The following is a 20,627-nucleotide window of genomic DNA, read 5'->3' as shown; positions in this document are numbered from 1 at the left end:
ATTTTAAACATAAAACATTGAAAATGGATGTTTGAAATTATTTTAAAAATGAAAAGGTACCTTAAATCATCACTGTGTCTGTCACGCGACTCTGTTCCCCTTTCGGGCTTGAACTGATGGTAAAACTAATGACATTATTTACCGTCTTTACATTTATTTTGAAAGATGAAGCTCGCGATTATGGTAAGGGGCGTTACATTTCCGACGCGTGCTTGTGGTGTTTGGCCAGCTGACCCAGTGCATTGTGATTGGCCGATCAGAGCAGACTGCGCTTGACGGAAGGAGGGACTTTGTAGAAAACGAAGCGTTTGAGAGAGGCGGGGCATAGAAGACCTACAATAATGTACAGTATTTGAAAAATAATGTGTTTTTTGAACATTAAAGCATGTCAACATATTCTGTTACACCAAATATTGAACTGTTGTATAAAATCAATATCACATTTGGAATCATGCTGACTTTGGAAGAAAAAAACAGCACATTCAAAATGCTCATTCATTCTGACAGCAGGTGGAGCGTTTGGTAGAAATATCACTGTTTCCCCGGTAACAGCAGAACACAAAGCAGCACAGCACCAGACTCTGAACCTGCAGCGCTCATATTTCATAGCCTTTTTAAGTTTAATCGTCACATTCAGCATATCGCTATTCTGGTCTTTCCGTCCCCAAATTTAAGACAATCTTGAAATCATAATTAAGACTTTCTTGTACAATTTAAGACTTTTTAAGGCCTTAAATTTGATACAACTAAATTTAAAGGGGTCATATGATGCGATTTCAAGTTTTCCTTACATGCGCAAAAAGCAGCAAACAACAGAACATGAGGATTCACATGGTCATATCACATCATGCACCTGCAGCACTTCTGCCAGCGGAGAAAAACATAATAAAGCTAGGCTATATACTGTATATACTGTATATATATATATATATATATATAAAACAAATAAATAACAACAAATATAACAAGGGCATGTTTTGGTAGTATAGATAAGTGGACGCACCTGTTTGAGGGCTGAGAGTTTTGGGGCGTGCAGAATGTCTCTGAGGTTGGAGTGCTGGTCTGCAGGCTGGCGTTCTCTTGGCTGATGACTGTATTTGCAATGGTCATCTTAAATTTCTGCAGACCCATAATCTTCTCCTCCAGCGTGCCCCGTGTGATGAGACGATACACATTCACCACACGTTTCTGAAACACACAGACATGCATGTGGTATGAATGCAAAGGTTCACAGTTTACATGTGGCCCAAAAATCAGATTTTTCCCTATTTTTGCAACATGACTTAAGTATAAATAGACAAGACAGAATGTGATTTTTGTGGAAATGTCACGAGATTAATAAATGAATACTGAAGTGGGTAACTACAAAAAAAAGGGAACAACGAAACATTAATAAAAAAAGCAAAACAGAAACACACACGCACACACCCAAAACAAAACAATTCTTCCATACCTGTCCTATTCGGTGTGCTCGATCCATGGCCTGCAAGTCTCTCATGGGGTTCCAGTCATGCTCCACAAACACAACGGTATCTGCTCCAGTCAGATTCAAACCTAGCCCACCCACATGGGTAGTGAGCAGCAGAACATCTATGGATGGGTCATTATTGAACCTGTAGAAGGAAAAAAAAAATTATAATAATAAATCCCATATAGCGACCCACATCGAACTGCCCATTAGATGAAATATTTCCAGGGTAGTTTGCGTGGCTGTTTCACCTAGAGACTATGGAGTGTCTGAGGCCGGCCTGAACGCTTCCATCCAGCCTGAGGTAGGTGACTGTGGGTAGCTGTGCTTTGAGCAGATCCTGCTCCACGATGTCCAGCATGCTCTTCAGCTGGCAGAAGATCAGAATGCGGTGCTGGGCCACCACAGCCTCTGTGCCGCCATCAGCTGCTCCAGCAGAACCCAGTCCACAGTCCAACAGCAGCTACAGAGCAAAAATAAATACATGCTGCTGTTACTACGGTGTTGTCTGTTTGTATTTTACACTAGATGGCATTTGATGATCATTTGACGAAAATGGAAAAAAAGGATTTACAAATGTGGCTGATTAAAAAAAATAAAAACTCAATATTGGCTGATATTAATTATTAATCAATTGGCTTAAAAATTTGAATTTTTAAGAATGATATTGGCTGATTTCAATGATATATTAAAAAAAAAGTATAGATAAGTGGACGCACCTGTTTGAGGGCTGAGAGTTTTGGGGCGTGCAGAATGTCTCTGAGGTTGGAGTGCTGGCTGCTCAGCTGTTCTGTGATGTGTTTGTACTCTGGGTGTTGAGGGGTCAGCACCAGTGCTGGGTGATTACACAGCTTCCTCAGATACTGCAGAGCCTGAAACATCCAACACAAACATTACAGACTATTCGACTGAGAGGAGGATGATCTTGTGCTCTTATAAGACTTCCTGGGATCAACCTGGAAGACGTGTCCGGTGGCCTTTAATTTGGGTTTCTCTTCCTCCTCTTGCATAGACGCAGTGGAAATAACGTCATCCACGTTCACCTTTGCACGAGACTTTGCAAAGTCCTCATACAGTTGAACCTGAGCAGGCACAGGTGAAAGAACAAAAGTTATATGTAACTAATCTATAATCGTGATAAGAAATTTTCATACCGTTACATCCCTAATGTGCATTCAGTTTGTCTGTTTATCTATTATGTAACTAATAATTTAAAAAAAAAAAATTCTTTTTTAATAGAATAAGAAATTGAATTCATATTAACTGAAGGGTTTTAATGTTTTTTGATTGCTACTAAGAAAGCTAAAGTGAACTATGCACGGTTTGTAGTGGCACTGTACAGATCCCCTCTGACACAATGAAATCACAGAATCTTGCTGTGATCACCAGCCACATCCATGATAAACATCCTGTGCTTTGTACCTGTAGAGGACTGAGGTTACAGTAGTAATCTTGTATGATCTTGGGTGGCAGATCTTGAAGCACATCATCCTTCATTCTCCTCAGTAAGAAGGGCAGAACCTGTCTATGCAGCGCTTCCATTGCCAGCACACCTGAAAAACACATCAAAACATTATTTTCACAACGTAAAGAATCCTTCATAGTCTTATAATAGGGTACAGTCTAAGTGATTCCCTTAGTACGAAGCATAAAAGGTTGAAGAAAAGCTTCCGACTGAGAAGGCTGTAGTCCTACAATGAGGAGACAGAGATGTAAAAAAAATAAAAATAAATCACACCTGCTTCCTGTTCACGTGAGGAACTTTTAGCATCTCGACTGGCGAGGATGGGCTTCCCGTAGCGGGCAGCAAACTGACGCTCAGTGCCAAGAAAGCCTGGCATCAGGAAGTCAAAGAGAGACCACAACTCCAGAACATTGTTCTACAGAGACAGGAAAACACAAGTACAGGCATTAGCTTGTCAAATTCAAACTTGACTGGTTTAGCCAAAATTCATGTACATGTCAGCAAAATCTAAAAAGGCACACTATCATGAGGTTTAGGTCAGTAAGATTTTTTTTAAATAACTGAATACTTTATTCAGCAAAGACATTAAATTCACCAAAAGTGACAGAAAGGCATTTATAATTCTATTTCAAATGAATGCTGTTCTTATGAACTTTCTATTCATTAATGAATTCTAAAAAAAAATGCATCGTTTTAATCACTGATAAGAAGAAATGTTTCTTGAGCATCAAAAGAACGATTTCTGAAGGATCATGTGACACTGAAGACTGGAGTAATGTCTTCTGAGCATTCTCCTTTGCCAATATTATTGTTTTTACTGACCCCAAGCTTTTGAACAGTACCGTATACAAGCCATCCAAGAGTTCAATTCTCACCTGAATGGGCGTTCCTGAGAGGATTATTCTGTAGTTGGCAGTTAACTGCTTGATCGCTTTAGAAAGTTTGGTCTTTCCATTCTTTATGACGTGACCCTCGTCAAGGATACAGTAATTAAATTTAATATCCCTGTATGAGAAAATAACATTGAAACAATGACACTTTCTTTCATCCCACTGTATATGAAGAATTATAAACATGTAACTAACAAGTTGTTACCTGAAAAAGTCAATGTCATTTCTAACGACATCATACGAGGCAACAACAAGATTGTGTTTCTTCACCTGGTGCTGCAACCTGCATAGAATGAAACAGAAAATTGCACATGCATTTCCTATTAAATTTTTATTAAAGTCAATATTTATTTAACAAGCAATTTCTTATGATGATACCATGCTCTTTCCGTAGGGGGGCCAGTATAGTGCAAAGGATTGAGATACTCTTTAGAGCAGAACTTCCCGACCTCATCCACCCAGTGTCCTGTCAGGGTGGGTGGACACACAACTATGGAGGGCAAAGGGCAACAGTCGGGAGCCTTTGACCTGGCGTACTCCTGAGCCCTGCACACATGCAGCAACACAGTTTAGCAGGTCAAATAAAGTCTTGCATTTTAACTATATAGAAATGCTGCAAAGCCCCGGGAAGGATAAAGTTGGTTTGGGGTGTACCTGAGGAAATGATCGCCTGCCAGAATACAGATAGACTGTAGGGTCTTACCCAGACCCATATCATCACACAAGATCCCATGAAGCTTGTACTTGTTCAAAAATGCCAGCCAGTTCACTCCATCCTACAAAAGAGAGCAGGACGAAGTTCAGAAACAAAGTCCGATTCAAATCACCAGCAATTTATGCAGTCAGACCTAGTGCTGGGCGGTATACCGGTTCATACTGAATACCTATGTTTATTTTTGTTATGATATGAATTTTTAAAATACCGCAATAGTGTATGTCACGTTAGTCACTATTTAGTGAGGTATTTTTTGACAATATTCACTCATCATGACAGTAAAATAGGGCATTCTAAGTCAATATACTGCAGTATTTCCTCTCTCAATCAGTAGAAAATATGGTTAACACCCGGTCATGCATGAAAAAAAATACCGTCATGTACCGTGAAACTGGTATAATTTTGAAAAATACTGTGATATCAATTTTTGGTCATACCGCCCAGCACTAGTCAGACCTTTTTGTTAATTACAGTTACTAGCCTCATTTCAATCTCTGGATTTGCCAAAAAATTAAAATAAAGACACTTCCATTGACAGAATCGTGAAAAGCAAAGACACCTGTTGGTATTTCCTGAGCTCTGCTTTGATGGGCACAGGAATCTTATAATTTTCCAGTTTCCTTCCATCAAGCAGCTGCTCGAGGAAGTGTCGTTCTCTGGCCTTCTGTCGAATTAGATCTTCAGACATAGACGGCGGGTCTGGGATTCCAGCCTGAAAGAAAAAAAAAAACTAAGATGAAAAGGAAAATAGCTGCACAGAAGTTATGCAACAAAGTGATGAGTTCCACCGGACTGAGAACAGACATGCCTCAACATCCCTCAAACTCTCAGCTGAAAGTCTTGCATTATTAGAAAATATGAGATGCATGAATGCTGGATTATGCTCGTTACTGATCGCTCACCTCAAGAGGAAGCAGTCGGATCAGGGTTGCAAAGCACTGCGTGGCCATGAATCGCACGCTGTCACAGGGGTCACTCATACGGCCCAACACGGGGACCACCAACAGCACGATGTAGGGCACAATATCCACATCCAACTGCTCCATCACACCTGGACGCTGTGCTCAGGATGATATCTGTGTTCTGAACGCCACTGTACACACTTTAAACGTTTGTACACTAGTGATTGAAAGTCTGAGGTCGGTAAGATTTTATTTTTTGAAGTCTCTTAAGATCATCAAGGCTGCATTTATTTGATCAAAAATACAGGAAAAACAGTAATATGAAATATTACAATTGAATAGTTTCCTATTTTAATACATTTTAAAGTGACAGCAAAACTGAATTTTCAGCATCATTACTCCAGTCTTCAGTGTCACATGATCCTTCAGAAATCATTCTAATATGCTGATTTGCACCTCAAGAAACATTATATGAAAATAGATTTATTTGAAATAGAATTTTTTTATAACATTACAAATGTATTTAATGTCAATTTTAATCCATTAAATGTATCCTTACTGAAAAATTTCCTAATTTCTTACTACTACTACTACTACCACCACTACTACTACTAATAATAATAATAATAATCTTACTGACCCCAAACTGGTAGTATGCCTTAATCTATTTCTAAGAATTTAGGAAGCATTATAATTTAACACCTACGTGAAATACAAAGGCACTTTTAATACAAGAAAAGAGCTTGATTTTCATTTGTGACATGCAGAGGATACAGGCCAGGGCTTCGATGGCTCCCTCCTGCTTGGTGCTGTCATCAATAGCACCCAACCAGGGAAGCACATGTTCCAGGAACACATTCATGGTCTCCATAGTAGCGATCTTGCTGAGCACGCCCACACAGCGCGCAGCCATGTGACGTACGGCTGTGTATGGATGTTGCAGACAGGTGCACAGGAGAGGCAACTGCTCCATCAACTGCATATATAGAGGCAACAGGAGACCGGTTAAAACTGCCACTATTCATGTAGTGATACTAGTTGTTCTTGAATGTTGTAAGTGTGTGTGTGTGTGTGTGTGTGTGTGTCCATACTAAAGGGTTGAGTTCTTGGGACATGGCTCCTGCTGTGACCTCCAGCACCTGCAGAGAGTTCACAAGCTCCTGAGCAACCGAGTCTCCCTGCTTCAACAACTGGCTGGAAGGGCCGGTGTCCTGCAGAGTTTAGCTCCAACCCCAATTAGACACACCTGAACCAGCTAATCAAGCTCTTACTAGTCATACTAGAAACTTCCAGTCAGGTGTGTTGAGGCAAGTTGGAGCTAAACTCTGCAGGACACCGGCCCTCCAGGACCGAGTTTGGGCACCCCGGTACTAAAGGAATAGTTTACCCAAAAATGTAAATTTATCCTCAGTCCATTTAAGATGTAGATGAGTTTATTTCTTCATTGGAACAGGTTTGAATAAATTTAGCATTACATCACTTGCTCACCAATGGATCCTCTGCAGTGAATGGGAGCCGTCAGAATGAGTTCAATATGATAAAGGCACCACAATAAACAAAAAAGCTGCATGTTTGTAATGAACAAATTGTAACGTTTTCCCACTCTTTTGTTTGGGTATTTTGCTGGGGTGCCAGACAGGATTTCTGTCAGTAATTAGGTTTCTAGTAGAGAAAACGTACAAAAGATCTCTTGCAGTCTGATTTGTCTTATAAAAAAACCCGTAACTTAATGGTAAGGATTTTGCACCAGCAATCAATGCAATAATACCAATAATAATCACCTTTCAATAGAAAACACAACTCATTCAACACAACAGGACACATAGAATTGCATTCAAATATGTATATTCAGAAGTGAGAAAATGAAAAAGTGTCTGATAAAGACTTTTGATTAAAGAGGGGAAAAAAAACAAACACCAAAATCAGTTCAAAATTGTCCAGCCAAAAAATAGGCTACAAAAAGAGGAGAGAAAAAAAAATATTAGTCCAGTTCAAAAACCAAGCAGTAGCTCAAACAGTAAGCAATCCACAGCAAATAGTTCAAAGAGTCAAAATATTAGAAGAGAAGCAAAAAAAAAATAAAAATAAAAAATCCCCTATCAAAAACAGTCAACAGTCAAGTCAAACAGTCATCCACAGCAGTCTGAATTGTACTCACGACTCCTTTTTTTAATAGTCTGGTACACATTTCCCGGGACTTCTTAGGCGCTGGTATATACAAGGCTGGAGGCTCCCACTCCGTTAATCCAATTCAGGTTTTGGAACTACTCACTTGCATTGTTTTCCCTGCAGTGTCTCAACGACTGTCTGCTAGTCACATAATGTCGAGGATACTTTCCTTTGCCTAATCCGGGAAGTGCGATCACAGTAGAGCGCAGAACACACTTTTGCCGCGGAGAAAACAATAAATCGCTATGGGAGTCTTCAAGAGGAGCTCCGCGAGGTATACTCAATGCCTCCTGGCTGCCGCCGCCATTTTGCCGTGGGTGATGCGCGTCAGCCAGATAAAGGTAAAAAGGGCTGGACTAAAGACGTCATCATCTTAATTCGTTCATTATAAAAATGACTGTAGATCCAAGAAATATTGACATTTTTTATATTTGTAGATAATGATCACAGAGCGATTTCACAAATAAATGATGACTGATAAATGCAAGACAGATGAACAATTCATTGCAATTTAGTTATTTCATTTTGACTGTCACAAAATATATCATTAAAACATTTTTAAACTTCAAACTGCTGCTATTTGCTGAAATATGAGTCCTCCGTCTATAATATTGCTTCCACTAGTGGAAAAAGTTGTCTTGTCTGAATCAGGAGAGACATATGCACAAGCACTGTTTATAACTGAAAACAGTTCAAATACGAATTTTAATGTGAGAGGACAACAGGAAAATGACTTTTTCACTGGAAGAAACTGTGGGGAAACTGGAGGATTACGGACTCATAATTTGGCCTAAAGCTGTGATTTAAAGTGAAAACGCCTTATTGATTGGATTTATTACAAACACGCTAAGGAACACTTATTTCCCATTTTCCGGCACCAATTCACTGCAGAGGATCCATTGGTGAACAAGTGATGTAATGCTACATTTCTCCAAATCTGTTCTCAACTCATCTACATCTTGGATGCCTTGAAGGTGAGCACATTTTAATATTTTTTTTATTTTTGGTGAACTGCTACTTTAAGAAACATTAATCTGAACTATAAAGAGCTTTTCATAAATCTCAATTCATTTTAATCAAAAACTCCACTGGGGAAACAAAAAAGGTTACGAACAAAGTTAAAGCAGACATACCAAATCCCTGAGCATCCAGCGCATTCCTCAGCAGACCGGTCATGGACTCCCACAGATATGGCAACGCTTTGGTCAACTCTTTACCAAAATGCCTGGCAACTGTCATCAAGCAGAACTCTGCCCCTCTCCTCTGGATAAGACATGGCTTCTTGCTCTAGGTTAGGATTACACAGCGACTCATATGAGATCACTGAAAAGAACACAGTAAAGATGCTAATTATAATGCTGTAAATACCTCATCTGTTTCTGTGGTAATGCTGCCTCCGAGGGGCAGGTCATTGTTGGTAGTTTTGGGGGCTTTTGGTGTGGGTCCTCTCTTACTGGTGATGGCAAAAGCTGCTTTCTGATGCCGGTAAAGGGTGATGATGCCCTTTGACTTGTTCACCATGTGATGCATCGCATCCTTCTCTGCCACAGATGCTGCAGGATAGATTAAATACAACACCTCTAAAACCCCTGAAACAACAGGGCTCACATTTTAAAATTAAACCGCAACATGCAAATTAAATAGGATGCACCAAAATATTTCTTTCTGGACATTATCAATGATTAACAAATATGATTGCCAAATTTTAAAAAAAAAATTGTTTTTTGTTTTTTTTTATATTTTATAAAATGTATTTTAAATGGGCCAGAATGGACCTTAACAGTAGAATTAGTAGAAATCAAATATAAATACTTCACTTAAATGTTCCATTAAATTGAGACACTTTACAAACAATTTGGTAGCAGTTCAAACTTATGCGCCCTCCAGAAGCTTGCGTTCTGCAAGTGATGGCCTTGTGGTGCCATCCCAAAGAGACACAAAATCACTCTCACGGACATTTTCCTGGACTGTGCCCGGCTGGTGGAATGACCTCCCAATCTCAATTCGAACAGCTGAGTCTTTAGCCATTTTCAAAAAAACATCTAAAGACACATCTTTTTTTGCCAGCACCTGACCAACTAATTAATACTAGCACTTACCTATTCTATTCTGTTCCATTCTATTAATAATAATAAAAATAAAAAAACCTAGCTATGTGTACTGTGCTGGACTAACTGAGACTTGTCATGGCACTTGTATACTGTTGTTCTCTCGTTGGTCTGATTGCTTCTATTGTTCTCATTTGTAAGTCGCTTTGGATAAAAGCGTCTGCTAAATGATTAAATGTAAATGTAAATTTACGCACAAATTCGGTCTGATCATGTTTCATAAATATAGCTAATGAAAATATGTTATATGGAAATCGGAGATACGGTCTTTCTCTTACCTTTACTGCTCTCTTGTATTGCTGGAGTGCTAGCTGGCGGGACAGGACATGCAGCACTAGGGGTGAGCATTGGATCTACACACACCGAGCTGCAGAGATTCTTCACGATCTTGGCATTCGGGCAGGGAGATCTGGCAGCGCACAGCTGCAGCAGGCGGGCAATGTTGGAGGCTGCATAACCCTGGACGAGCGTGTTCTCTTCGCGGCGGGCCGCCACCATCAGGGGCCTGACAACAGGATTGAGTTTATCCGGCAACATGGCAAGTCCAACCACAGCGCAGGCAGTGAAGGTATGAACTCTCAGCTGCAGCTGCTGCCACTCTGCACTGGTCTCGCACACAGTGGAACGAGCCTGCAACCTTTTGCTGTCCAGCAGCTGGAACTGACGTGATTTGAGGTTCAGAGAGGAGGTGCATTCTGAGAAGATGGTTGTCACCTAGAGAGAATTAGGGGATGAAAACTAGTCATTTTGGAGACATTAATTCAATGTGGCATACAGTACACATACAGGCTCTACTTAGTTGCCTTGCTATCCCCTGTCTTACTGAAAATGTATGGATTTTTTTTTCTGCTGAGATTATCACAAAGCATTATGGTATTGCCTTCACAAAGGCCACATGGTTTTGGAAAAGAGCTCTAGAGTTTTGGCATCCTTTTGACATCTATATAAATTCTACACATGTTAAATGTAATAATAATAACAATAATAATACTTTATTTTAATTATATTACTATTATACACTTAATATAAATAAAATATAACAAAAAAAATATAAAATAATAATTTTAGAAATTATAAATGTATACTTCATATTATTATTATTATACACTATTTTAATATAAATGATAACTATAACAAATATAAATATAATAATTTTAGAAATGATTAATTTTAAATGTTTTACACAATATTTTATTATTTATGAATGTACTAATAACAATAATAATGTAAATATATCATATTTAACCATTATTATATTATACTATATTAATATAAATAAAAACTGTAATAAAAATAAAATAATATTTAATATAATTATAATTATTTTAACAATTATAAATGTATTACCAATATTATATTATTTATTAATGTAGTAATAACAATAGTATAAAGATAACATTTAACATTAATAATTATTATTATGATTATTATTATTATTATTATTATTATTACAGTGTAATTGATTAACTGGTGAGAACAGACCTTATTCTTGTAATTAAATAAGAATGCTTTAGAACTGTAGTTTTTGTATCTGTTAAGTGTCTTCTACTAACCAGCTCATTAGCCTGATCAACGGTGAATACAGTGGAGTTGATTCGTTCTCTCACGTCAATGTGGGCGTCAGCCAGCAGCGCTATGAGCTGTTTACATTCGTTCTGCATGCGAGTAAAAGGAATTGCGATCTCGTCGTAGTAGAGTTGCTCTGAGAGAATGACCAGCAATCGGGGCTGAACCACGCTGGACAGCAGCTCACACTCCTGTGATGTAGGACAGCACTAACAGTCATTAACATGTTTCAAAATAAACTTGAGATTGACCCTCTCCCGTTCTCACCTTCTGAAGGCCTGCCCACTCACAGATCACCATGGAAACCGCAATCCGCTGCAGGGCCGATTTGGAATTGAGATGGAACAGTAAAAGTTGTGCTAGAGACTCGGCAGGCCGGAGTTCCTGAGAAGAGCTATTCAACCGTGGGTCACAAATACAACTGCACAGCGCCCCCAACAGCCTAGGAGAACGCAAAAGTAGTCAGTTGCACATATGGCACAGAGAAACAAAAAAAGTTTAAAGAATTTTTTCCCCCACACACTTTGCAGCCATTAGACGTGCACGTGTCACCACATAGTCTCGCGTGGCAGGGTCTTCGGTAATCGTCTCCGCTCCACCGATGTACTCCTGGACCATTTCCTTGACTGGAACAGATCCCTGTCTGGTCTTTCCAGTAGCCTTCTCCTGCGGAATAACAGAATGAAGCTCAGAGCAGATCTGCTTTTGGATGAGTGGGAAGTGTGAAGGCTGTAGGATGGATTAGTCTCAGCCTCAGACAGCATGCCCACAGACCTCCCACAGACCTCCCACAGTCCGTTCGCCGACTGTCTGATGCATACTGTATAAGAAAGAAAGAAAAAAAAAACTGGAAAGCACTTTCTCAATCTGGTGAGCACTAATCTAGAGTGTAAAATCTGCGATCTTTGAGTCATATCTGTACTTATTACTTTTAGACAGGCAGAAAGTTTGTAGCACATGTACAAACTTGGGCTTGGTAAGATTTTAATGTTTTTGAAAATATCTTTTGCTCACCATGGCTGCATTTATATCATCAAAAATACTGTAATATTGTGAAATCTTAATACACTTTCAAATGTAATTTATTCCTGTGATGTCAAAGCTGAATTTTTGTGTTATATAATCATTCTAATATGCTGATTTGCTGCTCAAAACACATTTATTATGTTGAAAAGGTGTTTAATATTTTTGTAAGGATTCTTCAATGAACAGTAACTTCAAAAGAACAGCATTTATTTGAAAATAAAAAAAATAAAAAAGCAAAAGCCTTTATTGCCACTTTTGATCAATTTAATGCATTGCTGCTAAACAAAAGTATTCTTTTCTTTAAACACAATATGGTCATTTATGTAAAACCAACAGATGCAGCATGTGCTGTATAAGATCAAACTGATTCTTTATTCCAGTGAAGTACAGGTAAAGATTTAGACCTTTAAGCGTGCTTTAACGTCCAGCAGCATGTTGGGGTCGATTGGGATGTGTGACGCTTGCATCATCAAACAGAGCCAGGCACCCATCCAAGGACAGCTGGTCGCCACCACATACTGCTGCGGGGCCTGTCGCAACAACTCCCCCCACACCTAGAAAACCATCAAAATATGAATAAACTAAGTAACATATCAATCATATAAAACATTCAAAGAGTGGAACAGAGTAAGAAATACCTTCTGTATCAACTCAAGGATCTCCTGGTTGCTCTCCAGGATGCAGGACTGAAAGATGTGTCTTAACATGTCCTGCATGATGGGATTCAGCCACAATGCACAACTCTGGAGGGAAAAGCATAAATCAGAGCAGGAAACAGGAAAGAAATAATACTTGAAACTGATGTCAAATGTCAAACACTGCATATTTTGATTTTGCTAATCCTTCACACAGATTATCCAACCTGGTCAGCTTTGGAAAGCAATGTAAAGAGGGTCTCTAGGGCAGCCCGACGAACAGAAGCGATTGTGTGTCTCAGGAATGGCCATACTCGAGGAACCAACACTGTGAGAGACTGGTGCGTGCTGGGAATGAAAAAAAAACTGGGTTTTAGCTTCCCTTTTATCATTGTAAGAAAATGTGGTATTAATAGCAATGCAGTGTTTCCGACAGGATTTTGTGAGACTGTGGTGGGTGGACCTCGGCCCCTCTAGGGATCAATGCAATTTAAAATTAGAACCAACCACTGCATTTTAATCATGATATAAACAAAGATGCTACACACTTGTAGCATGAGCAGTTTTTTTTATTTCAATTTGATTGCATCATTTCAACATTTGAAGCAAAAACAGAACGGCCTGAGCTTTGTGAAATTATGCTAAAACCTGCATAAAACAAACAGTAGAAAGGCTAAATTTCACTCTGACAGCAGGTGGCACTTATGGAACGGAGGGAAAAAATGGCATAGAAACTTCAAGTTTCAAAAGACATTCATATAAACCCCCACCCCAATATTTACATTTTTCTTCAAATATACAGTGAGCTTGCTCTGCCTGTACAGTAGGCTATTTTCTTTGTGCACGTTTGTTAATTTTAGTCCTCGCTTGCAAGAGATAAACCTACGAGCTTTTATTTTGACGGAAACGGCAGTAGAGCTTTTATTATGGCGGAAAACTCCAGCTTCAGTGAAAACAGGTTCACAAATGCGTCGATTTCGGCCTCCAACGATTATGAAAACACAATAATCGAGATAAAATGATTATTGCGCCCCATTCCGCCCCCTTTCCAGTGCTGCGCTTTCGTTCCTCCATAAAAGCCCAATTTCACATGCAAGTAAGTAAAATTATGTAACGTGACTTTTGCAAAATGGGACGTGCTTGATTTATTGAAGTATATTAGATTTATTCATGTTTTTAAAAGCGTGAAAGAGAACTCACGCTGCTCCTCAGGAAGATAACGTTATATGCGCTCAGAGACGGAGCAGAACACGGACATGTAAAGTCATCTTTTAGCTCAAGGTGTGCGCCTAAATGGTAAAATACGTGCAAAAATGTGTTAAAATACGGCGCTTAGTGATTATTCATGTATACATTTGTCGGTCATGTAATAAATGAACAAAGAGTTGAGAATGAAAATACGCGTGTAGCGGTAAATTGGATCCGTGCAGCTCTTAAAGTGACAGCAGGCTATTTTCCTGCTGCGACTGTGTGCTTAATATCAAACAACAAAAGACAAATTCAAAAATCACACACTGCTCTCCACTGAAGGACTTTTTAGCTTTAATAAGAAACAAAGAAAGTTTAATTCCTACAGTGAAGACTACGCTGTTTTATTTTACATTTGATTATTCATTTCTGTAGTAGGCTGTAAACTGCTTGAGACTTGCAGTAACATCATAAACATTAAAGCACAGTTTGTTTCATTTGTATCTTTTTATTCTATTGTATTTGTCCTTTGCTTTTTTATTACTGACAGTTTAATTGTTTTCAATAATTTTGAGGACTTTTTGTTTGTTTATTTGTTATTAATAGGATAGTTACCTAATACTCTGCTGTGGTATTGAGAATTGTGAAATTCCGCTGGTCTCTACAACGTAGATATCATAGCAACCTTACTTACAGGAAATATATATTTGATATGTATCACTATCTTTAAATAAATCACTCATATAAAGTTTGTCATATGGCCTCCTCATAATCGTGTTAAATAACCGTGATTACAACATTGACCAAAATAATCGTGATTATGTTTCTTGCCATAATCGAGCAGCCCTACGTCTCATTACAAATCTAGTTAAATACTGTAAACATTTGCCCATTAAAATGTTGAAAATTATGCTAATGTGAAAACAGTAACTGGTGGCTGTTGCGTTCCCAGATGCGCGCTAAACTCACAGCACATTCAAAAACCGAGTTCACTGCATTCACTGTGAACGGAGCCGCGGCAAACACCGTATCACGAGCTGATCGCCTGAATGAAGTGCGCGCTTCATTTTGAAACACGCAGCGCAAACAGACTTGATGAGGGGATACAGCCATATTACACTTAGTTCATTTGACAGACACTTTGCCAAAGCAATGGCAGGAAACACAATGACCAAAGCGGGCCGCCACAGTCTGGTTAATGAATGGGAAACACTGCAATGAACATGAGAGCTCCAATAGAGATTTCAATAGAGAAATCTCACCTGCACTGGCGGACCTGTGGGTAAGTGAGCAGGGAGGACAGGAGGGTCATGATGCTGTTAGTCGAAGCTGTGAGATCATCCAGCTCCAGCAGGGCATTCCACAGTGTGTCCACAATGAAAGGAACCTATAAAGTAGACATGTAGGTTATAGATATGGAGGCATTACCCCAGAGCAATTGCTGCACATAATAAGTGCTAGATGTGAAAGTCCCCAATGTAATTCAAGCAAAAAAAACAAAAAACAAAGAACTTTGACACCATTTCAAACAAAATCAGGCTAAAATGAAATTTGTTTCAGGAGTTCAAAACAACTTGTGAAAGCAAACTTTCCAGAAAGTGCTTTGGCTGGTAAACACCTTCAAACTACCATTGGTCCATGGTTATTACGTAATAGGTAGAGAAGTGGTCTAGACCTCCGCCTTCTCGGACATTGAAATCTTCTCTGATTTATTTCTATTGTTCAGTCCATCAAGAACATACTGGAGAGCTGTTTTCAGGTTGAAACTGAAGTTGGTCATTTCAATTTCTTTTAACCACTAAATGAAAAAACTTCTATGCGAGTATATCAGGGCCTTTAGACTGATTTAACTGTGTTGGAAAATTAGGAGTTATCACATGCAGAGTGCTGTAAGCACAGACACTGGCAGTGACAAACCAACTGTCCAATATTGGACTATTTTAAGATTTTCAGCATCTGTTGATAAGACATGCTCTCGATATATCCGCATTGGCTATTATATCTGAACTAGCTGTCAAATTCGAATTAACATTCAGCTCAGACCTTAGCAGGCTGCAATTGAACCAATCCATCCACCACTGGGATCAAAGCTGCTGCTGCCACTGCACGAACATCATCATCCAGATCCCGCAGGCCTTCTGTAATGGCAGGAAGAACCCGGGGCAGCAGCTCAGTGATCAAATCCTGAGGGTCAGCAAGATGTGAAAGTCAACCACAAGTTAAACACTGCAGCATCTAGAATGTCACTTTCAATCTCAGCCAATACGAATCTAAATCCTCTCCACCTGTCTGATAGCAAGAGCATATTTGATGCCCAGTAGGCCTCCGTGTCGAACCTCCCACTGGTCTTCAGTTAGCAGCTTGAGCAGAATGTCCACAGTCATGGCAAAGCCACTGTTCGCCATGTGCCTCAAGGCCACACCCAGAGTCTGGGCACACGTCTCTCTGACAGGTGCAACCACCTGGAAAAATAAGAAAAAATAAATGCTTCAAGATGAAACCAAGAAAATGAAAGCCTTGCCATAAATAAAATGGAAAAAATATTTCCAGTCTTTCTTTAAGGAAGAAACAGGCTTACACTAATTAAAAATAACGCCCATTTTTAATATACCAAAAAAAAAAAATAAAATAATAAAAAAAAAACACACGCTCATAAATGCATTTTTATTCTGACAAACCATTTCTTTCTTTAAAAAAAAACTGTTCAATAGTGACGTCAACACATTTACACGCAAGTACAGGTTCAAATGTCAGTCTTGTCCAACCACTAGGGGGCAGAAGGTGTTAATAGAAAATAATTCAGAAGTTGGGAAAAAGATGACAAACCTCATCTGACACAAAGTCTCCGAATCTGTCTAGAGCAAAGATGCACAAAAGCCGGATGACCAAATCCTCCAGCCACTCCTGGTGCTGTCGCTCCATCTGAGGATGTAGAAGGAATCAAACATCACACACTGAACTTAAACTCTGACAGTGATAATGTCCAATGAACACCTGTTCTGCTGTACTGCCAACAGTCTTTCCTCCACCAGTACCGTGACACTTCAGCACTTCCCTCAGTCCCGTGCCGGCACCGTGACGAATCTAAAAATAACAAACAAAAGCTCACTGACCAACCAGTACCCCTTTCACTGTAAACGCACATACAAGTAATAGTTTTCATTGCTTCAGTTCACATGTAAATGCAAACTGATTTGTCTCAAAAAGCACACAACCAGCAGGCATTAGTATTGTTTTTAACTAGAATTGAAACTATTAAAAATTATTTTCTAATGGCCTTGTGGTTAGTGCGGCAACATGTAGCGCAACTACATCTCCGGCAACCCGCATTCGATTCCCAAGTGGAGGTTCTTTGTCGATACCACTTCCTTCTCTGTCCTATGATGTCAACACTGTTTTTACCAAAAATAAAATATTACTTAAAAAAAAAAAAAAAAAAAAACTTTATTTGAAAAAAGCTAAAATAAAATATAAATATAAGCACCATCAAACGATTAATAGCGATTAATCGCATCCAAAATAAAAGGTTTTGTTTACAAAATGTGTGTGAACTGTGTATATTTATTATGTATATATAAATACACACACACATGCATGTATAGATTTAAGAAAAATATGTTTATACATTTAAAATATTTATATATAATATCAATTAATATGGAAATATTTTCAAAATATATACTGTATGTGTGTGTATTTATATATACACAATGTATATATACACAGTATACACACATATATTATGTAAACAAACTTTTATTTTGGATGCAATTAATCGTTTGACAGCACTAATAAATATTTGATTAAAAAAAACAATCTTAAATTAAGCAACTAACTGTTTCGTTTTTCTCAGTCGCTTTGGTGCATTTCTCGAATCAGAAATGAAATTCTCAAAACTACTTGTTCAACCTACACATCATCTAGTCACTTGTGCACATCATAAAAGCAGTTTCTCATTCTTTTGAACAAGGTGATTGCTTTGGTACATTCATGCAAATGATTATGTATATTTGTCTGCGGTTTCCTACATTATCAGTTGCTAATTTCATGTTGCTCAAAATGTATTATATAGTTCTCTTTGCAATAGTCTTACCCCTCAAAACATCTAGTCATTAGTTCATCGTATAAGCAATTACATGCAAAATGGTTGATCTAGTTCATAAACGGTCAAGCATATTTTCTACACATTTCTATTAGATTTAGATTGCCATGAATTGTGGAGGTGAATCTTGACTTTCACAAATGAAGAGAATGTAGATCAACCAATTATAAACCAGTTCTCTGAAATAGCTCAAAGGTACATCTCATGAACCTTCAATTGGAAAGCACATATAGACAGAGGACAACACGAGTTATTCTGACAATGGACTTTATGATTTGTTATTTTCGCATTTGTGCCAATATTTCTTTTTCTTTTCTATATCACAATAACGTTGTAATGTGTTTTTTTTTTTTGTCAGACCACTAGTAAAAGTGTAACTGTGAATCCTATCCAGTCTTTTTCAATCAATATCCCACATGCAGTAATGTGTAAATTTGTACTTTTGAAATGGATATATGGCATACATAAGCATATGGCATACTGTTCAATACAGTAACTGTCATCCAAAATGTTGCCATAGTTTACATCAGGTAATACTAACAAAGTGCACTGTTAAAATTGACAACGTGACTAAGCACGTGTTCTGATGGCACTGATTTGTTCATTGACAAATACTTACTTTTGAGAGATGAACTAAAGATTTTGAGAAAGTTACAGGCTTTTGCAGGTAATCCATTTTGTGGTGCTGTTTGTACGAATTGTTTTGAGAAATGCACATACTTCTTTGCAAATATTAAGGATGATTCGAGAAATGCACCAAAGCGACTGAGAAAAACTAAGTAAAAGTTTAAAGTAGTACTACAATCAATAAATAACACTAAACCAAAATAAAAAAGCTAAATGCAAAATAAATAAAAGCACAAATTTACTAAAAATTAAAATGAAAATTGACAATACAAAAAAGCCAACGCAAAATAATTCACTTTGATAGTAATAAAAAATACTTTTATACTTTAAAATAATTCTAATGATTAATGATGATAATGTGCAGTCTCAACTAGGGCTGGGAGATATATTAAATATTTATGATATATTCACAATGATATAGATGGCAATATAAAAGTTATGCAACATTGTGTAATATGGCAATATTTTAATGCACTTTTTATTGGGCCATTAATTTTCCTAAGCACTGAATGATTAGATTAGTTGTATGATCCCTCCTTGTCTTGCAGCCATTTTAGAGCAAATACGTTTTGTAAGAAACTTTTTTTTTTTTTTTACCGAATTTTAGTTATAATTGCTTAGTTCTATTTAATGTGTTTTTCAGTACCTCCCACGAGGGGTTGAAGAGGTCATTGCACAGTTCATCACAGAAGCTTTCCAGGGGCCATTCCTGAGTCTGTGAAACAAAACAAAAAGAAAAATACATACATATTTATATACATATACACACACACACACATACATATATACACACATATACATATACATATAGACAGACACAGCTGACAGTTGAATGTTAACAGCTCAATGTGTGGAAGAAAAAACAAGCATGTGTGCATGTCTCACACCTCCTCAAATAAACTGGAGTTATCAGGAACATTATCAATTAAGACTTTGCTGTCGGTTGCTGGCTGCTCAATGACTACATTTGTGGTTTTCCGGCGCTTCTCCTCTGGCTCTCCCTCAAAACTGTCATTGCTGTGGCAAGGAAACATAAGAGCAGTGGTCAGACTGACCGCCCACACCCCCATAAACAGTCATTATCTTCAACATGAAACACTGTTTATAGGGCAGGGAGTCTTCAGGCACATCACGATCTGATTCCGAAAATGATTTTCAATTCATCTCTAGGAGTGCAAATCTTTGAAAAGTGAAGGTGGCTGTGAAAAGCATAAAAGCTGTTTTAGAACATGTCTACTTTCACCCACTAACAAAAATAGAAATAGCAGGTATGATAACCTAGTATCAGAAGCGATTTTGCAGCTTTCTGTGTAAATGCAATGCAATGCTGCAGAGTGACCTTAAACCCTCAGCCTACATTGTTTTACGTGGCTTTGCACAAGAATAATCAACTTTGTGTGACAACTGTGATTCCTGTATAAAAAACAGATTCCCTTTAAATCTAGAGTTTATGATCCATAAGTTTTAGAACATGTCTACTTTCACCCACTAACAAAAATAGAAATAGCAGGTATGATAACCTAGTATCAGAAGCGATTTTGCAGCTTTCTGTGTAAATGCAATGCAATGCTGCAGAGTGACCTTAAACCCTCAGCCTACATTGTTTTACGTGGCTTTGCACAAGAATAATCAACTTTGTGTGACACAACTGTGATTCCTGTATAAAAAACAGATTCCCTTTAAATCTAGAGTTTATGATCCATATAGTTTCTTGATTGCTGTCATCTTTAAAATGCTGTAATATAAAACATTTGCAGCCTCTTTGT

The 20,627-nt window shown here is 38.1% G+C and overlaps 1 protein-coding gene across 1 annotated transcript in view; it reads right to left on the bottom strand.

Moving 5' to 3' along the window:
* Positions 1-20,627, bottom strand: part of btaf1 (BTAF1 RNA polymerase II, B-TFIID transcription factor-associated) — a 28,100-nt gene that overhangs the window by 952 nt on the left and 6,521 nt on the right. The window contains exons 7-37 of the mRNA XM_016561744.1: positions 19,749-19,878; positions 19,508-19,576; positions 17,127-17,216; positions 16,959-17,054; positions 16,418-16,594; positions 16,176-16,316; positions 15,395-15,519; positions 13,172-13,292; positions 12,948-13,052; positions 12,714-12,863; positions 11,807-11,949; positions 11,551-11,725; positions 11,271-11,474; positions 9,996-10,431; positions 8,978-9,162; positions 8,743-8,896; positions 6,532-6,641; positions 6,215-6,416; positions 5,441-5,589; positions 5,098-5,250; positions 4,478-4,599; positions 4,202-4,369; positions 4,029-4,106; positions 3,809-3,938; positions 3,207-3,348; positions 2,891-3,021; positions 2,425-2,550; positions 2,188-2,340; positions 1,720-1,931; positions 1,454-1,613; positions 1,000-1,188 (exon numbers count right to left, since the gene is read on the bottom strand). Coding sequence (XP_016417230.1) covers positions 1,000-1,188; positions 1,454-1,613; positions 1,720-1,931; positions 2,188-2,340; positions 2,425-2,550; positions 2,891-3,021; positions 3,207-3,348; positions 3,809-3,938; positions 4,029-4,106; positions 4,202-4,369; positions 4,478-4,599; positions 5,098-5,250; positions 5,441-5,589; positions 6,215-6,416; positions 6,532-6,641; positions 8,743-8,896; positions 8,978-9,162; positions 9,996-10,431; positions 11,271-11,474; positions 11,551-11,725; positions 11,807-11,949; positions 12,714-12,863; positions 12,948-13,052; positions 13,172-13,292; positions 15,395-15,519; positions 16,176-16,316; positions 16,418-16,594; positions 16,959-17,054; positions 17,127-17,216; positions 19,508-19,576; positions 19,749-19,878 — 4,726 coding nt within the window. The remainder of the gene's footprint in view (positions 1-999; positions 1,189-1,453; positions 1,614-1,719; positions 1,932-2,187; positions 2,341-2,424; positions 2,551-2,890; positions 3,022-3,206; positions 3,349-3,808; positions 3,939-4,028; positions 4,107-4,201; positions 4,370-4,477; positions 4,600-5,097; positions 5,251-5,440; positions 5,590-6,214; positions 6,417-6,531; positions 6,642-8,742; positions 8,897-8,977; positions 9,163-9,995; positions 10,432-11,270; positions 11,475-11,550; positions 11,726-11,806; positions 11,950-12,713; positions 12,864-12,947; positions 13,053-13,171; positions 13,293-15,394; positions 15,520-16,175; positions 16,317-16,417; positions 16,595-16,958; positions 17,055-17,126; positions 17,217-19,507; positions 19,577-19,748; positions 19,879-20,627) is intronic.

This window comes from Sinocyclocheilus rhinocerous, unplaced genomic scaffold, assembly GCF_001515625.1.
Source record: "Sinocyclocheilus rhinocerous isolate Xijiao unplaced genomic scaffold, SAMN03320098_v1.1 scaffold1069, whole genome shotgun sequence".
Lineage (NCBI taxonomy): Eukaryota > Metazoa > Chordata > Actinopteri > Cypriniformes > Cyprinidae > Sinocyclocheilus > Sinocyclocheilus rhinocerous.
The sequence above is the reverse complement of the archived record's forward strand: the minus strand, read 5'-3'. Positions and strand labels throughout refer to the sequence as shown.